The 20919-nt window shown below is 36.3% G+C and overlaps 2 protein-coding genes across 4 annotated transcripts; one reads left to right on the top strand and one right to left on the bottom strand.

Moving 5' to 3' along the window:
* Positions 1–326: 326 nt before the first annotated feature.
* On the bottom strand, positions 327–19747 carry LOC144573591 (uncharacterized). Its single transcript, XM_078323376.1, has 4 exons — positions 19064–19747; positions 2027–2419; positions 1453–1535; positions 327–419 (listed from the first exon to the last, which is right to left on the bottom strand). The coding sequence occupies exons 1-3, from the start codon at positions 19734–19736 to the stop codon at positions 1468–1470; spliced, it is 1134 nt and encodes a 377-aa protein (XP_078179502.1). The 5' UTR covers positions 19737–19747; the 3' UTR covers positions 327–419; positions 1453–1467.
* On the top strand, positions 8753–17400 carry LOC144572950 (uncharacterized). 3 transcript variants are annotated; one of them, XM_078322596.1, is made up of 5 exons: positions 8753–8889; positions 9337–9416; positions 10193–10245; positions 10855–11957; positions 17169–17400. In XM_078322596.1, exons 4-5 carry the CDS (start codon positions 10868–10870, stop codon positions 17180–17182), a joined length of 1104 nt encoding a protein of 367 aa, XP_078178722.1. In that variant the 5' UTR covers positions 8753–8889; positions 9337–9416; positions 10193–10245; positions 10855–10867; the 3' UTR covers positions 17183–17400. The 3 variants fall into 3 exon arrangements, 1 of the variants encoding a protein (XP_078178722.1); XR_013517843.1 differs by lacking the exons at positions 8753–8889; positions 9337–9416; positions 10193–10245; positions 10855–11957 and adding exons at positions 15381–15404; positions 15754–15865; positions 16313–16392; XR_013517842.1 differs by lacking the exons at positions 8753–8889; positions 9337–9416; positions 10193–10245; positions 10855–11957 and adding exons at positions 15707–15865; positions 16313–16392.
* Positions 19748–20919: the final 1172 nt, after the last annotated feature.

The following is a 20919-nucleotide window of genomic DNA, read 5'->3' as shown; positions in this document are numbered from 1 at the left end:
GGTCACCATATGCTGCACATGCAGGTTTTATGCAAATTTTTAAATGAGAATTCATAACTATTTATGTAGTTATACTTGTCTATCCTTGATTGAATTCCTAACCTCGTCACTGCATGTGCATGTGGAACCAGTCCCAATACCATCTAATGTACCTACTTTCACAAGTTTTCATACCTGGTGGTTGTGGAGCTTCAACCGTTTGCTCCTCCGAACATGTATCTAGGTCAGTCCGCAGTTCTGTGTGTGGTTCTTGTTTCATCCTCGGTGGTCGTTGCGGTAGACAGGTATCAAAGTCATTATACAATTGTTATACAAAAAAAAAATAATAATGCAATAATGTAAAAATAAACTACAGTTCGGTTTCAGTGTAAAAAAGAGTTTTTTAAGTCTCTCGTCTTTATTTCGCTTTCCTCAACAACCTACAAAGATTTAATACAAGACAATATTTGTACATTAATAAATGGATTCAATATAAAGATTTAATACAATTAATTAACAGAATTATAGAATTAACCGCTCACTGAACTATGATATTATATAACCAATGAATTTATAATAAGTTTGTTCACGGCTGGATTAATGAGCAGTTTAAGAAAGTTATCTCACTTTTCGTAAATTTGGATGCATTTAGGAAAAATATATTTAATTATGCTTTATTTTATAACAAGAAGCAAAAAAAATTCATTCGAACAACATTGCAATTTTGCAAAAAGATTATATATCTATAATTCTACATGACCAACAACTTATTGAGATTTAATATTTATGGTTTATTATAGACTTCACCGCTCACTGAAGTTAATTTGTTCCATAAAAAATTAGTTAATATTGGACTACGATATATATATCTTCTTAATTAATTTACTAAAATTGTAATTGTTTTTAATAAAGTTACCTCATTTCTCTTCCCGTCAAAAACTAATTAAAGCACGCCTAATAATTAAATAAACCGAACAATCCTGGAACAACTATATAATTCGAGATTTTGCCGAATCCTTTGAAAGTAATTAGACGCCAGTGTTCCTGCCAATCTAATATTGTATAGGTGAAAAAAAAAAAAAGTTGAGCGGGATTAAAATGCCTCAATTGGTTACCTCACATTCTTATCGTTATTTTCAAATCAAAATGCCTCAATTGGTTACCTCACATTCTGATCGTTATTTTCAAATCACAACAGGAAATTCAAACCTTTCAACCTGACATTCATATTAAAATGTGTTTAGAAATCAAATTTTATATTCTATATTCTTTTTTTAAATTAAAAAAATATGTAAAATTTGACTTATAAGTTATATTTTAATATGAAGATCATATTAAACGATTCGAATCGACTATTTAGTTTTTAAAAATGAGATTAAGATGTGAAGTATGATTAAAATACAAAACCAATCATATATTTTAACCCTACTAAATAAATGAAGATTGACGAATATATATGAATTAAGAACTTACCCCAATATCTCCGATTCAAACGGCATTGTCTGAACTAGCAACAAAGCTTGATATCTGTGCCGGGTTTTTAGTCTTTGTCGAACCTATAAAAAGGCACATAGAGATTCCACCAAGTACGGTAATATAAAATTGAACCAACATTTGATCTAGTGATAAAGGTGTATTCATCCATGACTTTTATGTGAGAGGTTATGAGTTTGAAATCCATAAAGTGAAAAAATCCTATATAATATAAACATGAGTTTTAAAGAAAATTAATAGGTTAGAGACTTTCATCTTTCATTTCAAAAAACAAGCAGATGGCCTACGGGCATTTTGGAAAAAGAAGAAGAAGAATGATCACATGTTTCGCTTGTTTTTTTTTTATAATTAAATTATGGGGTTATATTACGGTAAACTCTTCATACTTCACCTCACTGAATTTTAATTGCCCCGGAAAAAATTAGTTATTGAAGTACGTTCTATCTTCTGAAATTACTCAATTTACGATCTATCTCCAATAAAAAATAGTTATTGAAAAGATTAAAATAAAAATGAAGATTGACGTACGAATATAAATTAATCAAGTACTTACCTTCAGGGTTTGATGCTTGTGCCAAGTTGTTAGCCTTTTTCCAACCGTACCAGAGGTAGAGAGAGCTGACAGCAATCACTACGAAGGGTATGAGCACATCGTACCATTCGATAGGTGTAAGCAGCAAGAAAATTCTAAGGGTCACTGAGAAGATGAAGCATACAATCGCAGTTTTCAGGGCCTGCTTCTGGAGCCATGCATCACCCGGACTCGGTGTGGTTTTTGGTATGTAAACTAAGGCAGCAGTGCTCCCGAAGCTGAACAAAAGAAAAAGCAAGAACAACCTGTACTGTACGTGTTGATTATGTTCGTACTGAGGTGGGTTTGCAAGTAGAGTGCATGATCCGGCCCCAACTGCAATTGAAATCGGCTGCACTTTCTTGGCTATGCTCTCTGTGTGCACACATATAAAAAAATTAGAGAACATATATTTTGGTTTGGCATTTGGGAGCCATTACAATATATATATATATATATAGGATTTGGCTAATATGCTATGGGTTGCATAGAGGTCTTCCGTGTTACGGCTCAATATTCAACTTTTCAAAATCCTAATATGAAAATTATGTTGAGCAGTTTGGATCGATAATTTGAACTTTCAAAATGGAGATATAAAATGTGAGGCATGATAGGTTAATACAATTTGATTTCCGAATTTTTTTGATGCCTAATAAATTAGAAGGGCAGCTATGGCTGATGTTTTGCTAGATGTAATGTTTATGTAAGTTTTTAATTCCTTGCTGAATCATTTAGGTGAATTGTTTAAATTGTGTCATTACAACTTGCGCTGAGTGTGCATGATTTCTTTATAAGCTGGTAACAGCATGTGGTTTTATTTCAAATATACACCTTTCTGGCAGCATCTGCCAAGACCTCTCAAAAAGTACCAAGGTGGGCTAGATGTAATGTAATTAGTTGGGCTCCTATATCCCATGCATTCCTTCCCATATCAGGATTATTGGACATCAGTGCAGAGGGAGAAAAATTGTTTAGTGCATGGGTCAATAATAATAACAATTTCATAAGAGTGTGAGAAATATTAAAAATTATTTAGTGCAAGGGTCAATAATAATAAAAATTTCATAAGAGTTGGTGAGAAATATTATCTAAGTTTTTAATTTTACATAACAATTTGACAAATTTAGTGAGATAATTTCATCCCACTCTCTCATGTCCGCCACAAGTCTGACAACCGATAAAGAAAAAAATCAGATCACATACAACTGATTAATTAAGAAATTTTTGGCATTATAATTTTCATTCATTGGCGAGGTCTTTATTTGGACGATATTAGATAGGTTGGAGTTTGGTTTGTAGTATGCCATAACAAATTAAAGAGAACTCTTTCAAGCAGCAAAAATATTTTTAGAAAATAGGAAAAAGTTCAAATTTATCATAGTTATAATTAATAAAATATATTATAAGGGATTCACATTTAATCACTCTAGTACATTAATATGCGGGCATGTACATCAAAATTTGGACTAACAACAAATGAAGCTTGCGAAGCTTTTGATATGTACAATGTACTGAGTGATATGGTTATAAGGAGCAGCTAGGGAAAAAAGATGGCGGTGCAGGGGAATGGACTATAGTCAGTCGAAGGAGGGGATACCCCGACGGATGGAGAGCGACAGCAGCACACCCAGCACCAACAGTGCTTCCCCCATATGTACCGTTTGCTCCTACCTATGCAACCGTACTCTCTAATAAGGTGGCTTTACCAGCTCAGACAAAGACAGTCCCCATACCAGCAGAGATCGGTCCAACCACCGCTCACAGCCCCAGCAACCACCTCTCCCACCACAACTCCTCCCTCCTCACCAGCCCACAAATCAGCCCCCACCACCTATATCTCTCCTCATAGCCCAATGGCACTACGTTTCCCGCCTTCTCCATTATTCAAAGAGTGGAAAGGCAGGTGTTTCCGGTGCTGTTGCATAGGACACACCACTGCTTCCTGCCGTTTCCCGCCAAGTGTAGCAAATGTTGGTCTGATGGTCACGTGGGATCAAGGTGTAAAACAGTCACCACAAAGATGTTGGGCCGTTGGGTCCAGCCCAATTGGCAGAAGAAAGAAACAAAAGAAAATAAAAATAAAAGAAAGGGTAGGAGCAGTGTGCTTCGTGAGACACAGAGAGAACGAAAAAGAGAAAGAAAAATACAGAGAGGAGGCGGAAAGAGGAAAGAGAGAGAGAATAAGAAGGAGAGAAAAAGAGAAGGTGGAGAAGAACAAGAAAACGAAGAGCAAGCTAGTCTCTTCGATTTCACTATCTTGATTAACTTTATTCTTGTTTGTAAGAAGGGAATTTCTCGTTTTCTCAAATCTATGGTTTGCTTGGGTTTGAATAAAATTGAAAGTTTGAAAGGAATATTTCTTCCTAATATGTTATCTTTTGGTTTTTCTCTTTATTACTGTGTGTATACCTCAGTTTAATATTAAACTTGAGAAGAACAATTGTATCCGTTTCTTGTTGGTATAGTGAAATTTGCCGGTGTGCCCCGTGGTTTTTTATCCTCCAAGTTGAGAGGGTTTTCCACTTAAATCTAGTGTCTTTTGTGATTGTGTTTGATCTCATATTATCTAGATTTGGCTTGTGCATTTTGACTTTGAACTTTTTAGTACCAACTGGTACGGTGCTTATAGTACCCATCTCTCTCACATTGGTTGATTATACAATAGACATTTCTCTCAATTGGTATTTTTAAATTCCCAACAAAAGACTCTTAACCCATAAGCCCTACTTTTCTGACCAACCACCACCCCCGTTAAGGCTTTTGAACCACCGTTCGATCGTCTCCTGTCAGGCACATACTCGCACGTCCTGCCAGAGATGCCCACTACAAGAACTCCGATGCACATAGTGTTTGTGGATAGAGATGAGGGATACTACAATGAGCTCGAAAGACTGGAGAGAGCAATAATCGTTCGTAGAGCTTATGATATAGGGGTGGATAGGATCGTGGAATATATATCCTCAACCAGTTTGGTGGAGCAAAAAGATCTCACCTTTGCTTTTCTGACGAGTGGTTAGGTCCTCGTCCACCTACCACCAAGTGTATCTTTGGAGGAGGTCATTAGCACTATACCAAGGGAAGCATGGGACATAGGTCTGTGAACTCCATTGTAGAATGCTTCTGTTAACATACCCAACTATAGGTCGATAGTAAGTATTCTGGATATTCCACCCTACCTCTATTGAGAGAGAAGTTATTTGAGCTACTAGCGGCATGGGTCTATATCTTGGCATGATAGCCCAAGCTAACCTGACAGACTTAGCTACTTGGACGGTAGTCATTGCCACGGATAGCCTTGAACGAATCCCTCCGACAGTTACCATGAATGCGGGAGGACTCAAATCTGTTGTCGCAGTGAAGGTTATTAAGGTCATGACGGGACCTATTTATCAACCACAAGAGATTCCGGTCATGCCACCTCAGTTTAAGAGGCCTCTCATACCTACTCATCAGGATACAGCCTTTGATAGTTCACGGCTCATATTTTTCTTGTTGCATAGGAGTTCGACAGGGAGATCCCCTATCCCCTTTCCTTTTCATTCTAGCAACTGATGCTTTAAACAAAATTCTTCAACAAGCTAATAAAGGAGGTTTTGTAGATGGTTTGGGAAACTTTTCAAATTTAGGAAATGTTATGAATTTACATTTTGTAGACAATACTCTTCTTTTTCTTAGGGCTGATAAAGCAGTTCTGACACATATAAAATGGCTATTAGTGGCATTTGAGAATGTATCTGGTTTGAAAATTAATTACGACAAAAGTGAGATGTATCCTCTCAACCTATCAGGTACTGACAGTGATGAACTGGCTTCAATTTTAGGGTGTAAGGTTTCCACTTTACCTCTCACTTACTTAGGTATTCCTATTAATAACAAATCTCTCACTAATATCGATTGGCAAATTTTAATTGACATTGACAAAATTGAAAAAAGATTGGAAGGTTGGAAAGGCTCTTTATTATCTTTGGGGGGGGGGGGGGGGGGGGGGTAGAGTAACCCTTCTAAATTCTATGCTTTCTGCTATTCCATTATATTGGTTATCAATTTATAGATTACCTGCGAAAATTAGACATAAAACAAATAAAATTAGACGTAAATTTTTATGGCATGGGGGTAACTCTAATAGAAGAAAATACTCCTTAGTCTCTTAGATAATTGTGTGCAAAAGTAAAAATCAAGAAGGCTTGGGGGTTTTAGACCTTAAGCTTATGAATAAGTCCCTTCTGGCTAAATAGTGGTATCGGTTTCTAGATAATTTTGTTTCTGGTAGATGAAAAAATATTTTACTTAGTAAATATGGCACTATAACTTCGTCTTCTTTTGTTCTCCATTTTGGAGATCAATCCTAAAGGATCATGTAGTTATCAATTTAGGCTTAAATAAAGAAATTGGAAATGAAAATACTTCTTTTTGGTTAGATAAATGGTGTAGTGAGCATGCCTTAAAATATCAATTTCCAAACCTTTTTTTTATTGTTACTGATAGGTTTATTTTCTCATTTAAGTTTATCTTTTCAAAGACAAATAACTAGTATATATAAGACCGAATTGATTGCCTTGCATCACAAGTTCCAACATTTTACTTAGATGGTCACGGGATAATCACTTCACTGTTCATTCTTTTTATAAATGGTTAGAGTATGGTGGTATCCCAAATTCTGAATATGATACCATTTGGAAATCTCACATCCCTTTAAAAATCAAAATCTTTCTTTGGCTCGTCCAACGAGATAAAATTCTAACTAAGGTTAACTTGGCAAACAAAGGTTGGCTAGGGGATCTTACTTGTGCATTTTGTGACCAATATGAGAGTACTGACCATTTATTTATACATTGTTCTTATATATGATTGATCTGGAATTAGATTGCAACATACAATTCATTCACCTTTGAATGTAATTCTTTAGGTGATTTGTGGTTACTTGATGCTTCTATTTCCTTAAAGGATAGATTACTTGTAAAATTGTTAATGGGTGCTATCTTATGAAATGTATGGTTAGAAAGAAATAGAGTTATTTTTAATGAAAATACTACTCCTATTTCTGCTAAATTATTAAGGTTTAAGATAATTTCTTTATCTACTTTTTGGTGTAAGTCTAGATCTGAAAATTCATACTTGAAATTAAGTCTAATGCTTCCATGTGATGTTAAGGACCTCCCATATCAGATATTGGAGGAGGAAGAGGAGTCAACTCAGACTCTTGGAGCTGGCAACCCCTCAGGTCAAATGTCTGGAGACGAGTTGACGGATGAGAATTTATTGGATGACTAGTCTTCTAAGATATGACTAATTTTTGAGCTTTTGCTTTCTTAGTATTCATTTTGTTGAGAGATTCGCTTTTGATGTGATATTGTTTTATACTTGTATGCTTTTATGTCTTTTGATGTTGAACTGCTGTAAGACTTATCGTATTTGATTTTGATATCTATTTTGGATACCAAATCAAGTATGCTTGATTTCTATGAAATTGGTAGTCATACCACTACTTTTAAAAAAAAAAAAAATGTATGTGCATTATAGTAATAATGAGTATATATTCATTTTCAATATAATGGATGTGCATTTTTGGTATCAAATCATATGAATAATATGTCTACTGGAGAGACTCTTAATATAGTTATCTAAGGGTCTCATCAGAATACAAATTAAGGATAATAGAATTCAATTTAATAGAAAAGAAAGGATTAGAATTGATTTGAAATTGAATTTTATTATTTGGAAAGTGTAAACTGCATAAAAGAATTCAATATTTAAAAGTGAAGAAAAGCCCAAACATTTAATTAATTTTCAAAATATTGCCATTGCCATTGAGTAAAAGAAAACCTTCGTGATTGAAGGAAGAACCAATTGAAAATATGAAGATGGTTCTAATTGAAGGGAAAATGAGTCAGTCACGAAGGAATTAAAGAACCTTTGTGACTGAAGGCCATCTTCATATTTCCAATTGGTTCTTCCTTCAGTCACGAAGGTTTTCTTTTACTCAATGGAAATATCAATGATAAATCTAAAAATCAAGGGAAAATGAAGATGATTCTATTTCTCATTTGAAACTTCTGTTCTGATGATATCACGATCGAGGAGGAATTCTGATTCTATTTCTCATTTGAGAAAGAAATGAAATGAAATGCTTCCAAGAAATTGATATTTCTACTATATCATGAGCAAATTGTCCTGTGTGGTGACCCATTTACTGAATTTGCTAGTTCATTTAAATTCATTATTACTTGATACGAATATCCGAGTTTAATCTGGCCGTCGTTGGATTAGCATAAACAAAAATATATACATTAAGTAAAAGTATATGGTGATTTTATATATGGGGCCATATTTTCCTGCAAAGATATGCTAACTGGTTAATGAAATTTATATCATTACATATCCTATTTGAGCAAATCCTGTGGGCTACCGGTAGGGTTGTTAATGGATACGATACATGTAACGTAGTGGAAACCGTAAAATTTTAAAATAATAAGTTTCGAAATAATAAACTGAACACGAATTCTTTTAAATTATAATCTGATATTTTGAGATATATTGAATTTTAACATTTAAAAGATATCAAGGATTATTATGTAAAAATTTCTATTTTTTTTTATTTTTTTATTATTTTATCAATTCTTGAAACTAGAGGGACCAAATTGCAAAAATCCAAATATTAATCAAAACCCTTCTTTCTTCTCTTCTCTTCCGTTTCATTCCGTGTGCATGTGTGTGTGCTTTGTGGGTGTGGTAGGTGGCCGAACCAAGAGAGAAAGAGAAAGAGAGGGAGAATTAAGGGAAATTGCTCGGAGATTCGAGAATCGAGCTGAACGAACGTCTGATTTTCTCTTTTAGCTTTCTAATTGGTAAATCTCTTGACTTGATCCTTTCGAAACCTAGTTCTCGATTCATTGTGATATTGGTTTTAAACTTGAAATTAGGTGTTATGATTCGATCGTGTTTCGAAACTTTAAAACCTAAACCCTAACTTCTTTAATTTGAGTTTCTAATGATTAAGGTTTGAATTGAAATTGGTAATGTTAATTTAGTTGTCAATTGAATGAATCAGGTTAGTATAGGTATGGTTAAGAGTTGATTAATCTAAACCCCAACCTATCTGATTGACCATCGATCGAAATGGATCTGGTTTTAAGCCAATTTAGGGTTTCTGATATTGAACTTGAAATTAGAAGTTAGCATTTGTCCAATTAAATGTTTTAACCCTAGATTCAAATCGTATTTAACCTAAACTAAATTGGACATATAAATTGGATATTTAAACAAGGATTAAACCAATTGAATATGGAAAATAGGTGGAGGTTCAATAAGACAAGGGAATTCAGAATCCTTCGAGACGTCTGATCCGTAGACGAACATAACGTGATTCGAACAGGTGCGGGGGTTCACGGAATTTATTTTGAGGTTTATTTACGAATTAAATAGATCGTTTTAAATAGCATGTTGAATGTCTGATTGCTTGCATCATTGAATTATTGCATAACTGACTAAATGAATCGATTGAACTGTGTTAATCTGTTAACCTTGCATATTGGTATGGTTATATCGATTGTTTGTTCCTTGGTTCTGATATGGATTGAGACCACAGTATTGAATTGTTATATATATTGTTTGTTACTGCAAAATCTGGGTCGCTCCTAGACTTTGATTCAGGAACCATATGCGCATTTGGGGAATGACCCCACTGATTCCAGTACCGGTTGGAAAGGGGAACTGTTATTACTGTGATCGTAGGATTACTGAACTGTGGTTTACTGATTACTGTTTATTGTTTACGGAATACTGAATTACTGAATACTGTTTTCCCGGTTATATTGATATAGATGTTTGATTGAGAACCAGAATGAATAGAACGGTTAAGCTGGAAGAGATAGATTCAGATATCTATCCTTTAAACCGGAATGGTTTAAATGCATTTAAGTCCAAACATCTTATGTGTTTTCGATTGAAACTCTCTTTAAAGAGGTTAAATGTAGAAATTCATTTGAATTTCATTTCTTTGATATTGCATTCATGATTCGTAACTGTTTGATCGTATATAATTCTGAAATAGGTTTCTTATAAATTCAGTAGCCCAACGGAAATTCCGCACTGGGAAAAACTGCGAATAAGTTTTTCTCACCCCTTTTTTTTCCATTATGGAATTTTCAGGACCGAAGGAATAAGACGTCGGGATCGAGCAGTGAGGAGCCAGGAGGGTATAGGTATATATGCCTTAGTCTGAGATCATTTTGTACTTGTTATAGTACTCTGATCCTGTTTTGTTGTTTATAAGTCCATATTTACCAGACTTGTGTAAATTATTTCCGTTTCTTTTGAATTTATGTTTATATAAGTTTGTGTTTATGCTTTCTTTTATATATATATGATTGTTATGCATGTATGTTGCTTAATTGGAAAATTGGGGAAAGGATTTTTAAAAGGGTTGGATGGCCGGCGTGGAGGGCCTATACTCCACGGTACCCGAGAATCAATTAAATGGGAAATGGGTTATTTTAAATCAGAGTGTGTATTATTTATCAATTATTCAGGAATCTTTTAAAGTAGATTAATAGTATGGTTTGGGATGAAAAATCCATTCATCTCATCGTTCTTGCCTAGTGAATATATTAAACCTATATATTCACGGCATAACTGCACAACCCCTGGTTCCGGGGTGTGACAGTTATTGGGTGGTATCAGAGCATGGTTTAAAAGCCTAACCAGACGTAATAGGATACGTGACTGGGGTAAATATGGGTTAGATATTAACAATAAACTGACTGAACTGTATACTAAATTGTTCCGATTATTGAATAGACCATAATGGAAAGGGATCTTGCGGAAATGTTGATCATGGCATATGAAAGGGGTCGTACGGCTGAACGACAGACACAAGGACCCGCACCTGATACTGGACCAGCTGGAGAAGAGTTCCGGAAATTGTACGAGTCTTTCATGAAGTTGGCACCCCCTCGGTTTGATGGATCGGGGGGATATTCTGCAGCTGAGGAATGGATAACGAGTTTAAAAGCGAAGTTTGCACTGTGTCGAGTACCAGATGAGCACAAGGTGGAGTTAGCGGTACAGTTGCTGGAAAAGACTGGAAGGCACTGGTGGGAAGGAACAAGGATCGAGCATGTGGGAGGCGAGGAAGGCATCACGTGGGGATGGTTTGAACGGAGGTTCGAAGAGCAGTTTCTGAGTGATCTGCATAAGGAAGCTCTAAGGAGCCAGTTTCTGAATCTCCGACAGAATGAGCGGTCGGTGGAGGATTACAATAGGAGGTTCTTTGATCTATCAAGGTATGCACCGGACGTTAGGGGTGATGCAGTGAGGTACCGGAGGCAGTATTTGGACGGGTTAGACCCGAGTGTAGCACTGGCTATACATCATTCAGCAGCTGATGGGGTTCCGGCTTTAATGAAATGTGCAGAGCAGACGGAGGTGTATCTCAAGAGGAGTGCACAGCAGAGTCAATCCAGGAATGTCCGACCTAAGACTGATTCGCACAAGCAAGCAAGTGGATCGGGGGCGAGACCACCAGCTCCTCGATACCCTACTGGAGGACAAGTAGTGCCGAGTTTTGCTCCTGGAGCTACGAGACCATGGTGCCGTACTTGTAGGCTGCCACACACCGAGTCCGAGTGTCGTCGCATCAACCAGACTTGTCTTCGTTGTGGCAGCAGGGATCACTGGATAAAGGACTGCCCTGGTACTTATTCGGGCACACCTGGTAGCAGCAGTAGTGATTATAGAGGGCCACCGGGACAAGGACGTGGAGGCGTACCGGTGATTCGAGGTAGAGGCATGGCACCACAATTGAGGGGAGGCCGTACCGGAGGACGAGTGGGTGTGCACGCGGTGGATGTGATAGAGTTACCGGAGGAGAGCACTGAGATAGTTGCTGTTCCGACTCAGACTGATTTACTGGCAGGTATTATTTCTATCTCGGGACATCTTGCTTATGTCTTGATTGATACGGGTTGTAGCCATTCGATAGTTGCGAGTTCATTGGTGGATATATGTGGGTGGGCTACGGAGTTGAGCGGGCGAGTATTAGATGTTAATACCCCTCTCGGTTCAACTACCAAAACAGCACGAACTTGCCGAGACCTGAAGGTACGAGTAAATGGACGGGATTTCATTTCAGACATGTTAGTCATGGACATATCAGATTATGATGCATTATTGGGGTTCGACTGGTTAGTCCAGCATGTAGCTACGATAGACTGCTTGCACCGTACTGTTCGGTTTGAATTATCAGGTGAATCATGTATTTTTAAATGTAGAGGAGCTAAAGAAGTAGTACCATATATCTCCGCAATCGAGATGAGGCATCTGATTGAGTCCGGATGCCCAGCTTATCTCGTTATGATTATGAATTCTGATATTAAAGTTCCGGAAATATCTAACATTCCAGTTGTTTCCGAGTTTGTAGATGTTTTTCCTGATGAGATTTCAGGGTTACCACCGGATCGAGAGATTGACTTCAACATTAACCTGATGCCTGGCACAATTCCGATTTCGAAGGCACCTTATCGGATGGCACCTGCTGAGCTAAAAGAATTAAAAGTGCAATTGGAAGAGATGTTGGAAAAAGGCTTCATTCGACCGAGCACGTCGCCCTGGGGTGCACCGGTGTTGTTCGTAAGGAAGAAAGATGGTACTCTGCAGTTGTGCATAGACTACCGAGAGCTAAACAAGGTGACCGTGAAGAACAAGTATCCGTTACCGAGGATTGATGATCTATTCGACCAGTTGCAAGGATCCTCGGTTTATTCCAAGATTGATCTGAGAACCGGGTACCATCAGCTCCGTATTAACCCAAGTGACGTAGAGAAGACAGCTTTCCGAACTCGATACGGGCACTATGAGTATCGGGTTATGCCATTTGGGTTGACAAATGCACCGGCAGCATTTATGGACTTGATGCAACGAGTATTCCGAGATCTGCTGGATTCAAGTGTGGTGGTATTCATTGATGATATCCTAATTTACTCACGATCACATGAGGAACACGCAGCTCATCTGAGAGTTGTGCTACAAAAACTGAGGGATCACAAGCTATATGCAAAATTTTCGAAATGCGAATTCTGGATGAATAAAGTGGCTTTCTTGGGGCATATTGTATCTGGCGAAGGTTTAGCTGTGGATCCTGAAAAGATTCGAGCAGTAACGGAATGGAAAAGGCCAACTACGGTTACGGAGATTCGTAGCTTTCTCGGCTTGGCTGGGTATTACCGAAGATTTGTGGAAGGCTTCTCTCAACTGGCTCGACCACTTACGGAATTATTGCATAAAGGAGTTAAGTTCGTTTGGGGCGAAAAGCAAGAAAGGAGTTTCGAAGAATTAAAGAGTCGGTTAATTTCAGCACCGATTCTTACTATGCCGATAACTGGAAAAGATTACACGGTGTTTACCGATGCTTCTCGTGCTGGTTTAGGGTGTGTATTGATGCAAGAAGAACAAGTAATCGCATATGCTTCCCGACAATTGAGGCCACATGAACAGAATTATCCGACGCATGATCTGGAGTTAGCAGCGGTTATCTTTGCACTGAAGATCTGGAGGCATTACTTATATGGTGTTAAATGTCAGATTTTTACGGATCATAAAAGCTTGAAATATGTTTTTACTCAAAAGGAATTGAACCTGAGGCAACGGAGATGGCTGGAGTTAATGAAGGATTATGATCTCGACATTCAGTATCATGCGGGTAAAGCGAATGTGGTAGCCGATGCATTGAGCAGGAAGAGTCAGATGAATTTAGCAACCGTGGTAACAAGTGAAGCGCGGCTGATCGAGGAAATGAGACTAATGAGTCTACATGTCGGAATATCTCAAGAGTTGGCGAAAACCGTAGCAACTCGCTTGACTGAGTTAGAAGCGGGTTCGAGTATGTCAAAGGAAGTGAGGGTTATTTCTGCAGCAATTGAAGTGAGACCGGATCTACATGATTGTATCAAGGCAGCACAGCAAGGAGATCCGAAATGTCAAAAATTCCAAGAATATGCAACATCGAATCGAGACACTCCTTTTAAATTGGATGACGAGGGTATGTTGAGATTTGGCAGTCGTATATGCATTCCGGATGATTCGGACTTGAAGACTCTGATTCTATCTGAGGCACATGATTCTGGATATACGATCCATCCTGGTGAAGTTAAGATGTATCAGAATTTAAAGCGGTATTTCTGGTGGCCGAACATGAAGCGAGATGTGACAAAATATGTAGAGAAATGCCAAGTCTGTCAGCAAGTAAAAGCCGATCGACGGAAATCAGCTGGACTACTTCAACCGTTGGATAAGAAGCGAGGGAAGTTCGAGGTAATCGCGATGGACTTTGTATCTGGTTTTCCGAGAACTACTGGCAGATACGATACCATATGGGTGATCGTGGATACATTGACCAAAGTGGCGCATTTTATACCACTTGGAACCGATACATCAGGTCGCACTTTAGCCAGCTTATTTCTGAAATCTTTTGTTAAGTATCATGGATGTCCGAGAGAGATTATATCTGATCGAGATACCAGATTCACTTCGCATTTCTGGAAGAGTTTCCAAGAAAACATGGGTATGAAGTTGAGATTCAGCACAGCACATCATCCACAGACCGACGGACAATCGGAAAGGACCATTCAGACTTTAGAGGATATGTTACGAGCTTGTGCTTTGAGCTTTCGAGGATCATGGCTTGATCATTTGCATCTGGTGGAATTTGCTTATAACAACAGTTATCATTCAAGCATTGGTATGCCACCGTATGAAGCACTGACTGGCGAGACTTGTCGTACACCTTTATGGTGGGGTCCAACGGGTATTCACCCGTCTACAAGGCCAGAAATGATTCAAGAAGCAGCGGAGAAAACGCAAGTGATATTGAGCCGATTGAAGTCAGCTCAAGATCGGCAAAGGAAGTATGCAGACGTGCACCGAAGACCACTGGAGTTTCCGGAAGGTGATCATGTATGGCTCCGAGTATCTCCAACGAGAGGAGTACATCGGTTTGGAGTATCAGGTAAGCTAAGTCCGCGGTATATCGGACCATTTCAAATTCTGCATCGAGTTGGACTCGTAGCCTACGAGTTAGCATTGCCACCGGCATTGGACCGGGTTCATCCAGTATTTCACGTGTCTCAGCTTCGCAAGTATGTACGGGATCCGTCACACTGCATTGACCATTCCAACCTATTCCTTGACAAAAACCTGACCTATACCGAAGAACCGATGCGAATATTAGACCGAAAGGAGCAAAGGTTGAGGAATCGAATCATCGATCTAGTGCTAGTGCAGTGGGGCAGACATTCAGAAAAAGAAGCGACGTGGGAACTCGAGACGAAGATTCGTGAGTAGTATCCTGAGTTATTCGACGATTCAGGTATACAGTTAAGTTCAGAGGACTGAACTTTGTTTTAAGGGAGGGAGAAATGTAACGTAGTGGAAACCGTAAAATTTTAAAATAATAAGTTTCGAAATAATAAACTGAACACGAATTCTTTTAAATTATAATCTGATATTTTGAGATATATTGAATTTTAACATTTAAAAGATATCAAGGATTATTATGTAAAAATTTCTATTTTTTTTTATTTTTTTATTATTTTATCAATTCTTGAAACTAGAGGGACCAAATTGCAAAAATCCAAATATTAATCAAAACCCTTCTTTCTTCTCTTCTCTTCCGTTTGATTCTGTGTGCATGTGTGTGTGCTTTGTGGGTGTGGTAGGTGGCCGAACCAAGAGAGAAAGAGAAAGAGAGGGAGAATTAAGGGAAATTGCTCGGAGATTCGAGAATCGAGCTGAACGAACGTCTGATTTTCTCTTTTAGCTTTCTAATTGGTAAATCTCTTGACTTGATCCTTTCGAAACCTAGTTCTCGATTCATTGTGATATTGGTTTTAAACTTGAAATTAGGTGTTATGATTCGATCGTGTTTCGAAACTTTAAAACCTAAACCCTAACTTCTTTAATTTGAGTTTCTAATGATTAAGGTTTGAATTGAAATTGGTAATGTTAATTTAGTTGTCAATTGAATGAATCAGGTTAGTATAGGTATGGTTAAGAGTTGATTAATCTAAACCCCAACCTATCTGATTGACCATCGATCGAAATGGATCTGGTTTTAAGCCAATTTAGGGTTTCTGATATTGAACTTGAAATTAGAAGTTAGCATTTGTCCAATTAAATGTTTTAACCCTAGATTCAAATCGTATTTAACCTAAACTAAATTGGACATATAAATTGGATATTTAAACAAGGATTAAACCAATTGAATATGGAAAATAGGTGGAGGTTCAATAAGACAAGGGAATTCAGAATCCTTCGAGACGTCTGATCCGTAGACGAACATAACGTGATTCGAACAGGTGCGGGGGTTCACGGAATTTATTTTGAGGTTTATTTACGAATTAAATAGATCGTTTTAAATAGCATGTTGAATGTCTGATTGCTTGCATCATTGAATTATTGCATAACTGACTAAATGAATCGATTGAACTGTGTTAATCTGTTAACCTTGCATATTGGTATGGTTATATCGATTGTTTGTTCCTTGGTTCTGATATGGATTGAGACCACAGTATTGAATTGTTATATATATTGTTTGTTACTGCAAAATCTGGGTCGCTCCTAGACTTTGATTCAGGAACCATATGCGCATTTGGGGAATGACCCCACTGATTCCAGTACCGGTTGGAAAGGGGAACTGTTATTACTGTGATCGTAGGATTACTGAACTGTGGTTTACTGATTACTGTTTATTGTTTACGGAATACTGAATTACTGAATACTGTTTTCCCGGTTATATTGATATAGATGTTTGATTGAGAACCAGAATGAATAGAACGGTTAAGCTGGAAGAGATAGATTCAGATATCTATCCTTTAAACCGGAATGGTTTAAATGCATTTAAGTCCAAACATCTTATGTGTTTTCGATTGAAACTCTCTTTAAAGAGGTTAAATGTAGAAATTCATTTGAATTTCATTTCTTTGATATTGCATTCATGATTCGTAACTGTTTGATCGTATATAATTCTGAAATAGGTTTCTTATAAATTCAGTAGCCCAACGGAAATTCCGCACTGGGAAAAACTGCGAATAAGTTTTTCTCACCCCTTTTTTTTCCATTATGGAATTTTCAGGACCGAAGGAATAAGACGTCGGGATCGAGCAGTGAGGAGCCAGGAGGGTATAGGTATATATGCCTTAGTCTGAGATCATTTTGTACTTGTTATAGTACTCTGATCCTGTTTTGTTGTTTATAAGTCCATATTTACCAGACTTGTGTAAATTATTTCCGTTTCTTTTGAATTTATGTTTATATAAGTTTGTGTTTATGCTTTCTTTTATATATATATGATTGTTATGCATGTATGTTGCTTAATTGGAAAATTGGGGAAAGGATTTTTAAAAGGGTTGGATGGCCGGCGTGGAGGGCCTATACTCCACGGTACCCGAGAATCAATTAAATGGGAAATGGGTTATTTTAAATCAGAGTGTGTATTATTTATCAATTATTCAGGAATCTTTTAAAGTAGATTAATAGTATGGTTTGGGATGAAAAATCCATTCATCTCATCGTTCTTGCCTAGTGAATATATTAAACCTATATATTCACGGCATAACTGCACAACCCCTGGTTCCGGGGTGTGACAATACAGGTAGCTAGAGTCTAGGATGAAAGTATTTAATTTCAGGCAAATATCAATAATAACAATTGAGTTTAACCATACCTTATCTTATCATACACTATCATTACCCATTAATATTATCGAATAATAAAACGGTATTATGTGAATAACGAATAATAAATATAATAAATAATTTATTATAAATTATAATTAGAACATAAACAACTCGTTCATTTTACACTTAGGAATCACATTACTACTAAAACTAAAAATAAAAAATGGCATTGCAGCTTATGCGAAGCTTTAATGGGGTGTGTTTGGATCACTGAAGAATAGAGCTAATCCTAGGTTAGCTCCACTACTCTCAAACCTTGTTGATCCAAACACAAAATAACAAATTAGCTCAAGAATAGCTCTATTCTACTAACCCAAAGAAATAGTGGGTTAGCAAGAATAGAGTTAGTTTAAATATTAGATTAGTATAAATAAAATATTTAATTAGTATTAAATAAATATAATATCAAATTAGATTAGTATTTAATAGAATCTTAGATTAATATAATATAATATAATATAATATTAGTTTAAATATTAAATGTAATATAATATTAGTTTAAATGTTAAATGTAATATAATATTAGTTTACATATTAGATTAGATTAGTATTAAATAAATATTAGATTAAATATTAAATGTAATATAATATTAGTTTAAATATTAAATGTAATATAATATTAATTTAAATATTATATTATTATTATTAAATAAAAATAATATCAAATAAAATGGTAGATTAAATATAATATAATATTAATTTAAAAATTTAATATAATATAATATTAGCGTAAATGTTAAGTGTTGAATGTAATATAATATTAGTTTAAAATTAGATTGGTATTAAATAAATATAATATCATATTATATTAGATAAATATTAAATGAAATATTATATTAAATATAATATAATATTAGTTTAAATATTAAATGTATTATAATATTACTTTAAATATTAGATTAGTATTAAATAATATATTAGATTAAATATAATATACTATTAGTTTAAATATTAAATATACTATAATATTAATTTAAATAATAAATGCAATATAATATTACTTTAAATATTAGAATAGTATTAACAAATATTAGATTAAATATAATATAATATTAGCTTAATTATTAGATTAGCATTAAATAAAATATGAGATTAGTATTAAAAATATTAATTTAAATGTAATATAATATTAGTTTATAGATTAACTCGAATAGTTCAAAGTTAGAGCTAGTCTCAAATCACTCGGGTTAGCACTATTTTAATTTATTCAATTTATGATCTACCTCTCTAAAAATGAGTTATTAAAAGATATTAAATGAAAATGAAAATTCACGAATACAAATTAACTTACTCCAGATGTCTTCGACAGGTGTAGTAATTGCTGGGCTTGATGTCTGCCCCGAGTTGTTAGCCTTTATCCAACCGTACCAAAGGTACGGAGAGCTGGCACTAAGTAACAAAAGGGGTACGAGCACATCATACCATTCCATAGGTGTAGGTAGCAGCGAGAAAATTTTCAGGATCACCGAGATGATGAAGGATAAAATCGCTACTCTCAGAATCTGCTTCAGGAGCCAGGCACCACCCGGACTCGGTGTGGTTTTAGGTATGTAAACCAAAGCAGCAGTTCCCATAAAGCTGAGCAAAAGAAAAAGCAGGTACATCCTGTATAGTACGCGTCGATTATATACGTGCTCAGGTGGATTTGCGAGTAGGGTGCATGATCCAGTCCCAGTGGCAATTGATATGCTTTGCACTTGCTCGGCTATGCGTTCTGAGTTGTCTTGCGCATGGTTATCTCCGGTGGTATTGCCACTTGTTGTGATTGTTGCACTGACCAACTGTGTTTTCGGTGTTTCAGGGACAATGAGGACTGTAAGCGTGGCAGGTCCAGCCGGAACATCTACCGAGGGAGGCTGTTGCTGTGGTGGTGGTGTGGTTGTGTTATTGGAGGAAAAGGAACTAAGAAAATTTGCAAATTTCCGGTACGGGTACGAAATTGTGTTTAAGTAGGAAGCTCCCATCGTTAAGTCAAGTAGAGGTAGCCTTAATGAAATCCACCTCTCGCCATGTCGTTGATTATATACATACAAATTGTCTGATTACGCGTTAAGCTAGTGCGCGGGGGAATATGTTTCTCTGGTTTGTTTCTCTCCATTATCTTCGAGAATGGATGCGTCCATTGCGGTCTAATAATAATACTACTACTTCGTGAAAGCATAAAAAAACTCAAAACCTCCACTAGAACTTCGTACCCGTACTCAAACATAATGGAGAGAGACAAACATATTAATTCCACCACAGTGCACTTGCTTAACGCCCAAGTTACTCAGCAAATATCATACTTTAATCTCAGCCATTATTTGTTTTGATGTTATTTATTTCATGTTGTCAAACACGTAGAAATCTAAATTTAATTAGAAACATATCCGCCACATGAAAAGCTTTATTTCATAGAAAATGAAAGGACTTTCTATCTCCACGCGTTTCTCACTTTTTTCCCGCGTCTCCTTTTTTTCCTCTTTCTTCCTGGTTCTTCTTCTTTTCTAGGAACCGATCTAAGTTAGATCTCTAAAGCGAATGGGAGCAGTCTTTTTCCTCCTATTCTTCCCGGCCGGTTCCTGGATCTCTCCTCTGAAAAGAAGGATAATTTCCGCGCAAGTTCAAACTGGCAGGACTCTTCTATCAACGTGACGTCGACAAAGCTGGAATGGATGAGAGCACAAGCGACATTTAACAGAGAAGAACAGATGACAATTATTTATTTTTGTAATTTTAATTATCCAGTCAAGGTCAATGCAACCATTCTTCTAGCCTTCTAGAATAACGCAATAAATGATAAATATGGTGTTATTCCGATCTCAACCATTGATCTTCGTTGAGATGAAAAATTTACAACGTTCAGATTTGTGTATGAAGAAGTTTGAACGATTGAGATGAAAATAACAGGTTCTGTTATTTCCAAGGAATAACAGGAGATGTAGAGGCAGTTCAAACCGACATGACGAAATGTAGGTGTCAGTTTCGTAATGGAGAAGTCTACGATAAAATGATTATTAAGCAAAAAAACAAAGAGGATGGATTCAATTACATTTTTTTTTTTTGTGACATCAAATTACACTCTTAATTTTCAAAGTTTTTAAAATTTAAATAGTCGATCCAAACCGTTCAATATAGTGGATATATTAAAATGTGCTTGGAGATCAA

The sequence above is a fragment of the Carex rostrata genome, chromosome 21 (genome assembly GCF_964058835.1).
Source record: "Carex rostrata chromosome 21, lpCarRost1.2, whole genome shotgun sequence".
NCBI lineage: Eukaryota > Viridiplantae > Streptophyta > Magnoliopsida > Poales > Cyperaceae > Carex > Carex rostrata.
Note: the sequence above shows the minus strand (reverse complement) of the source record. Positions and strands in the feature narration are given on the sequence as shown.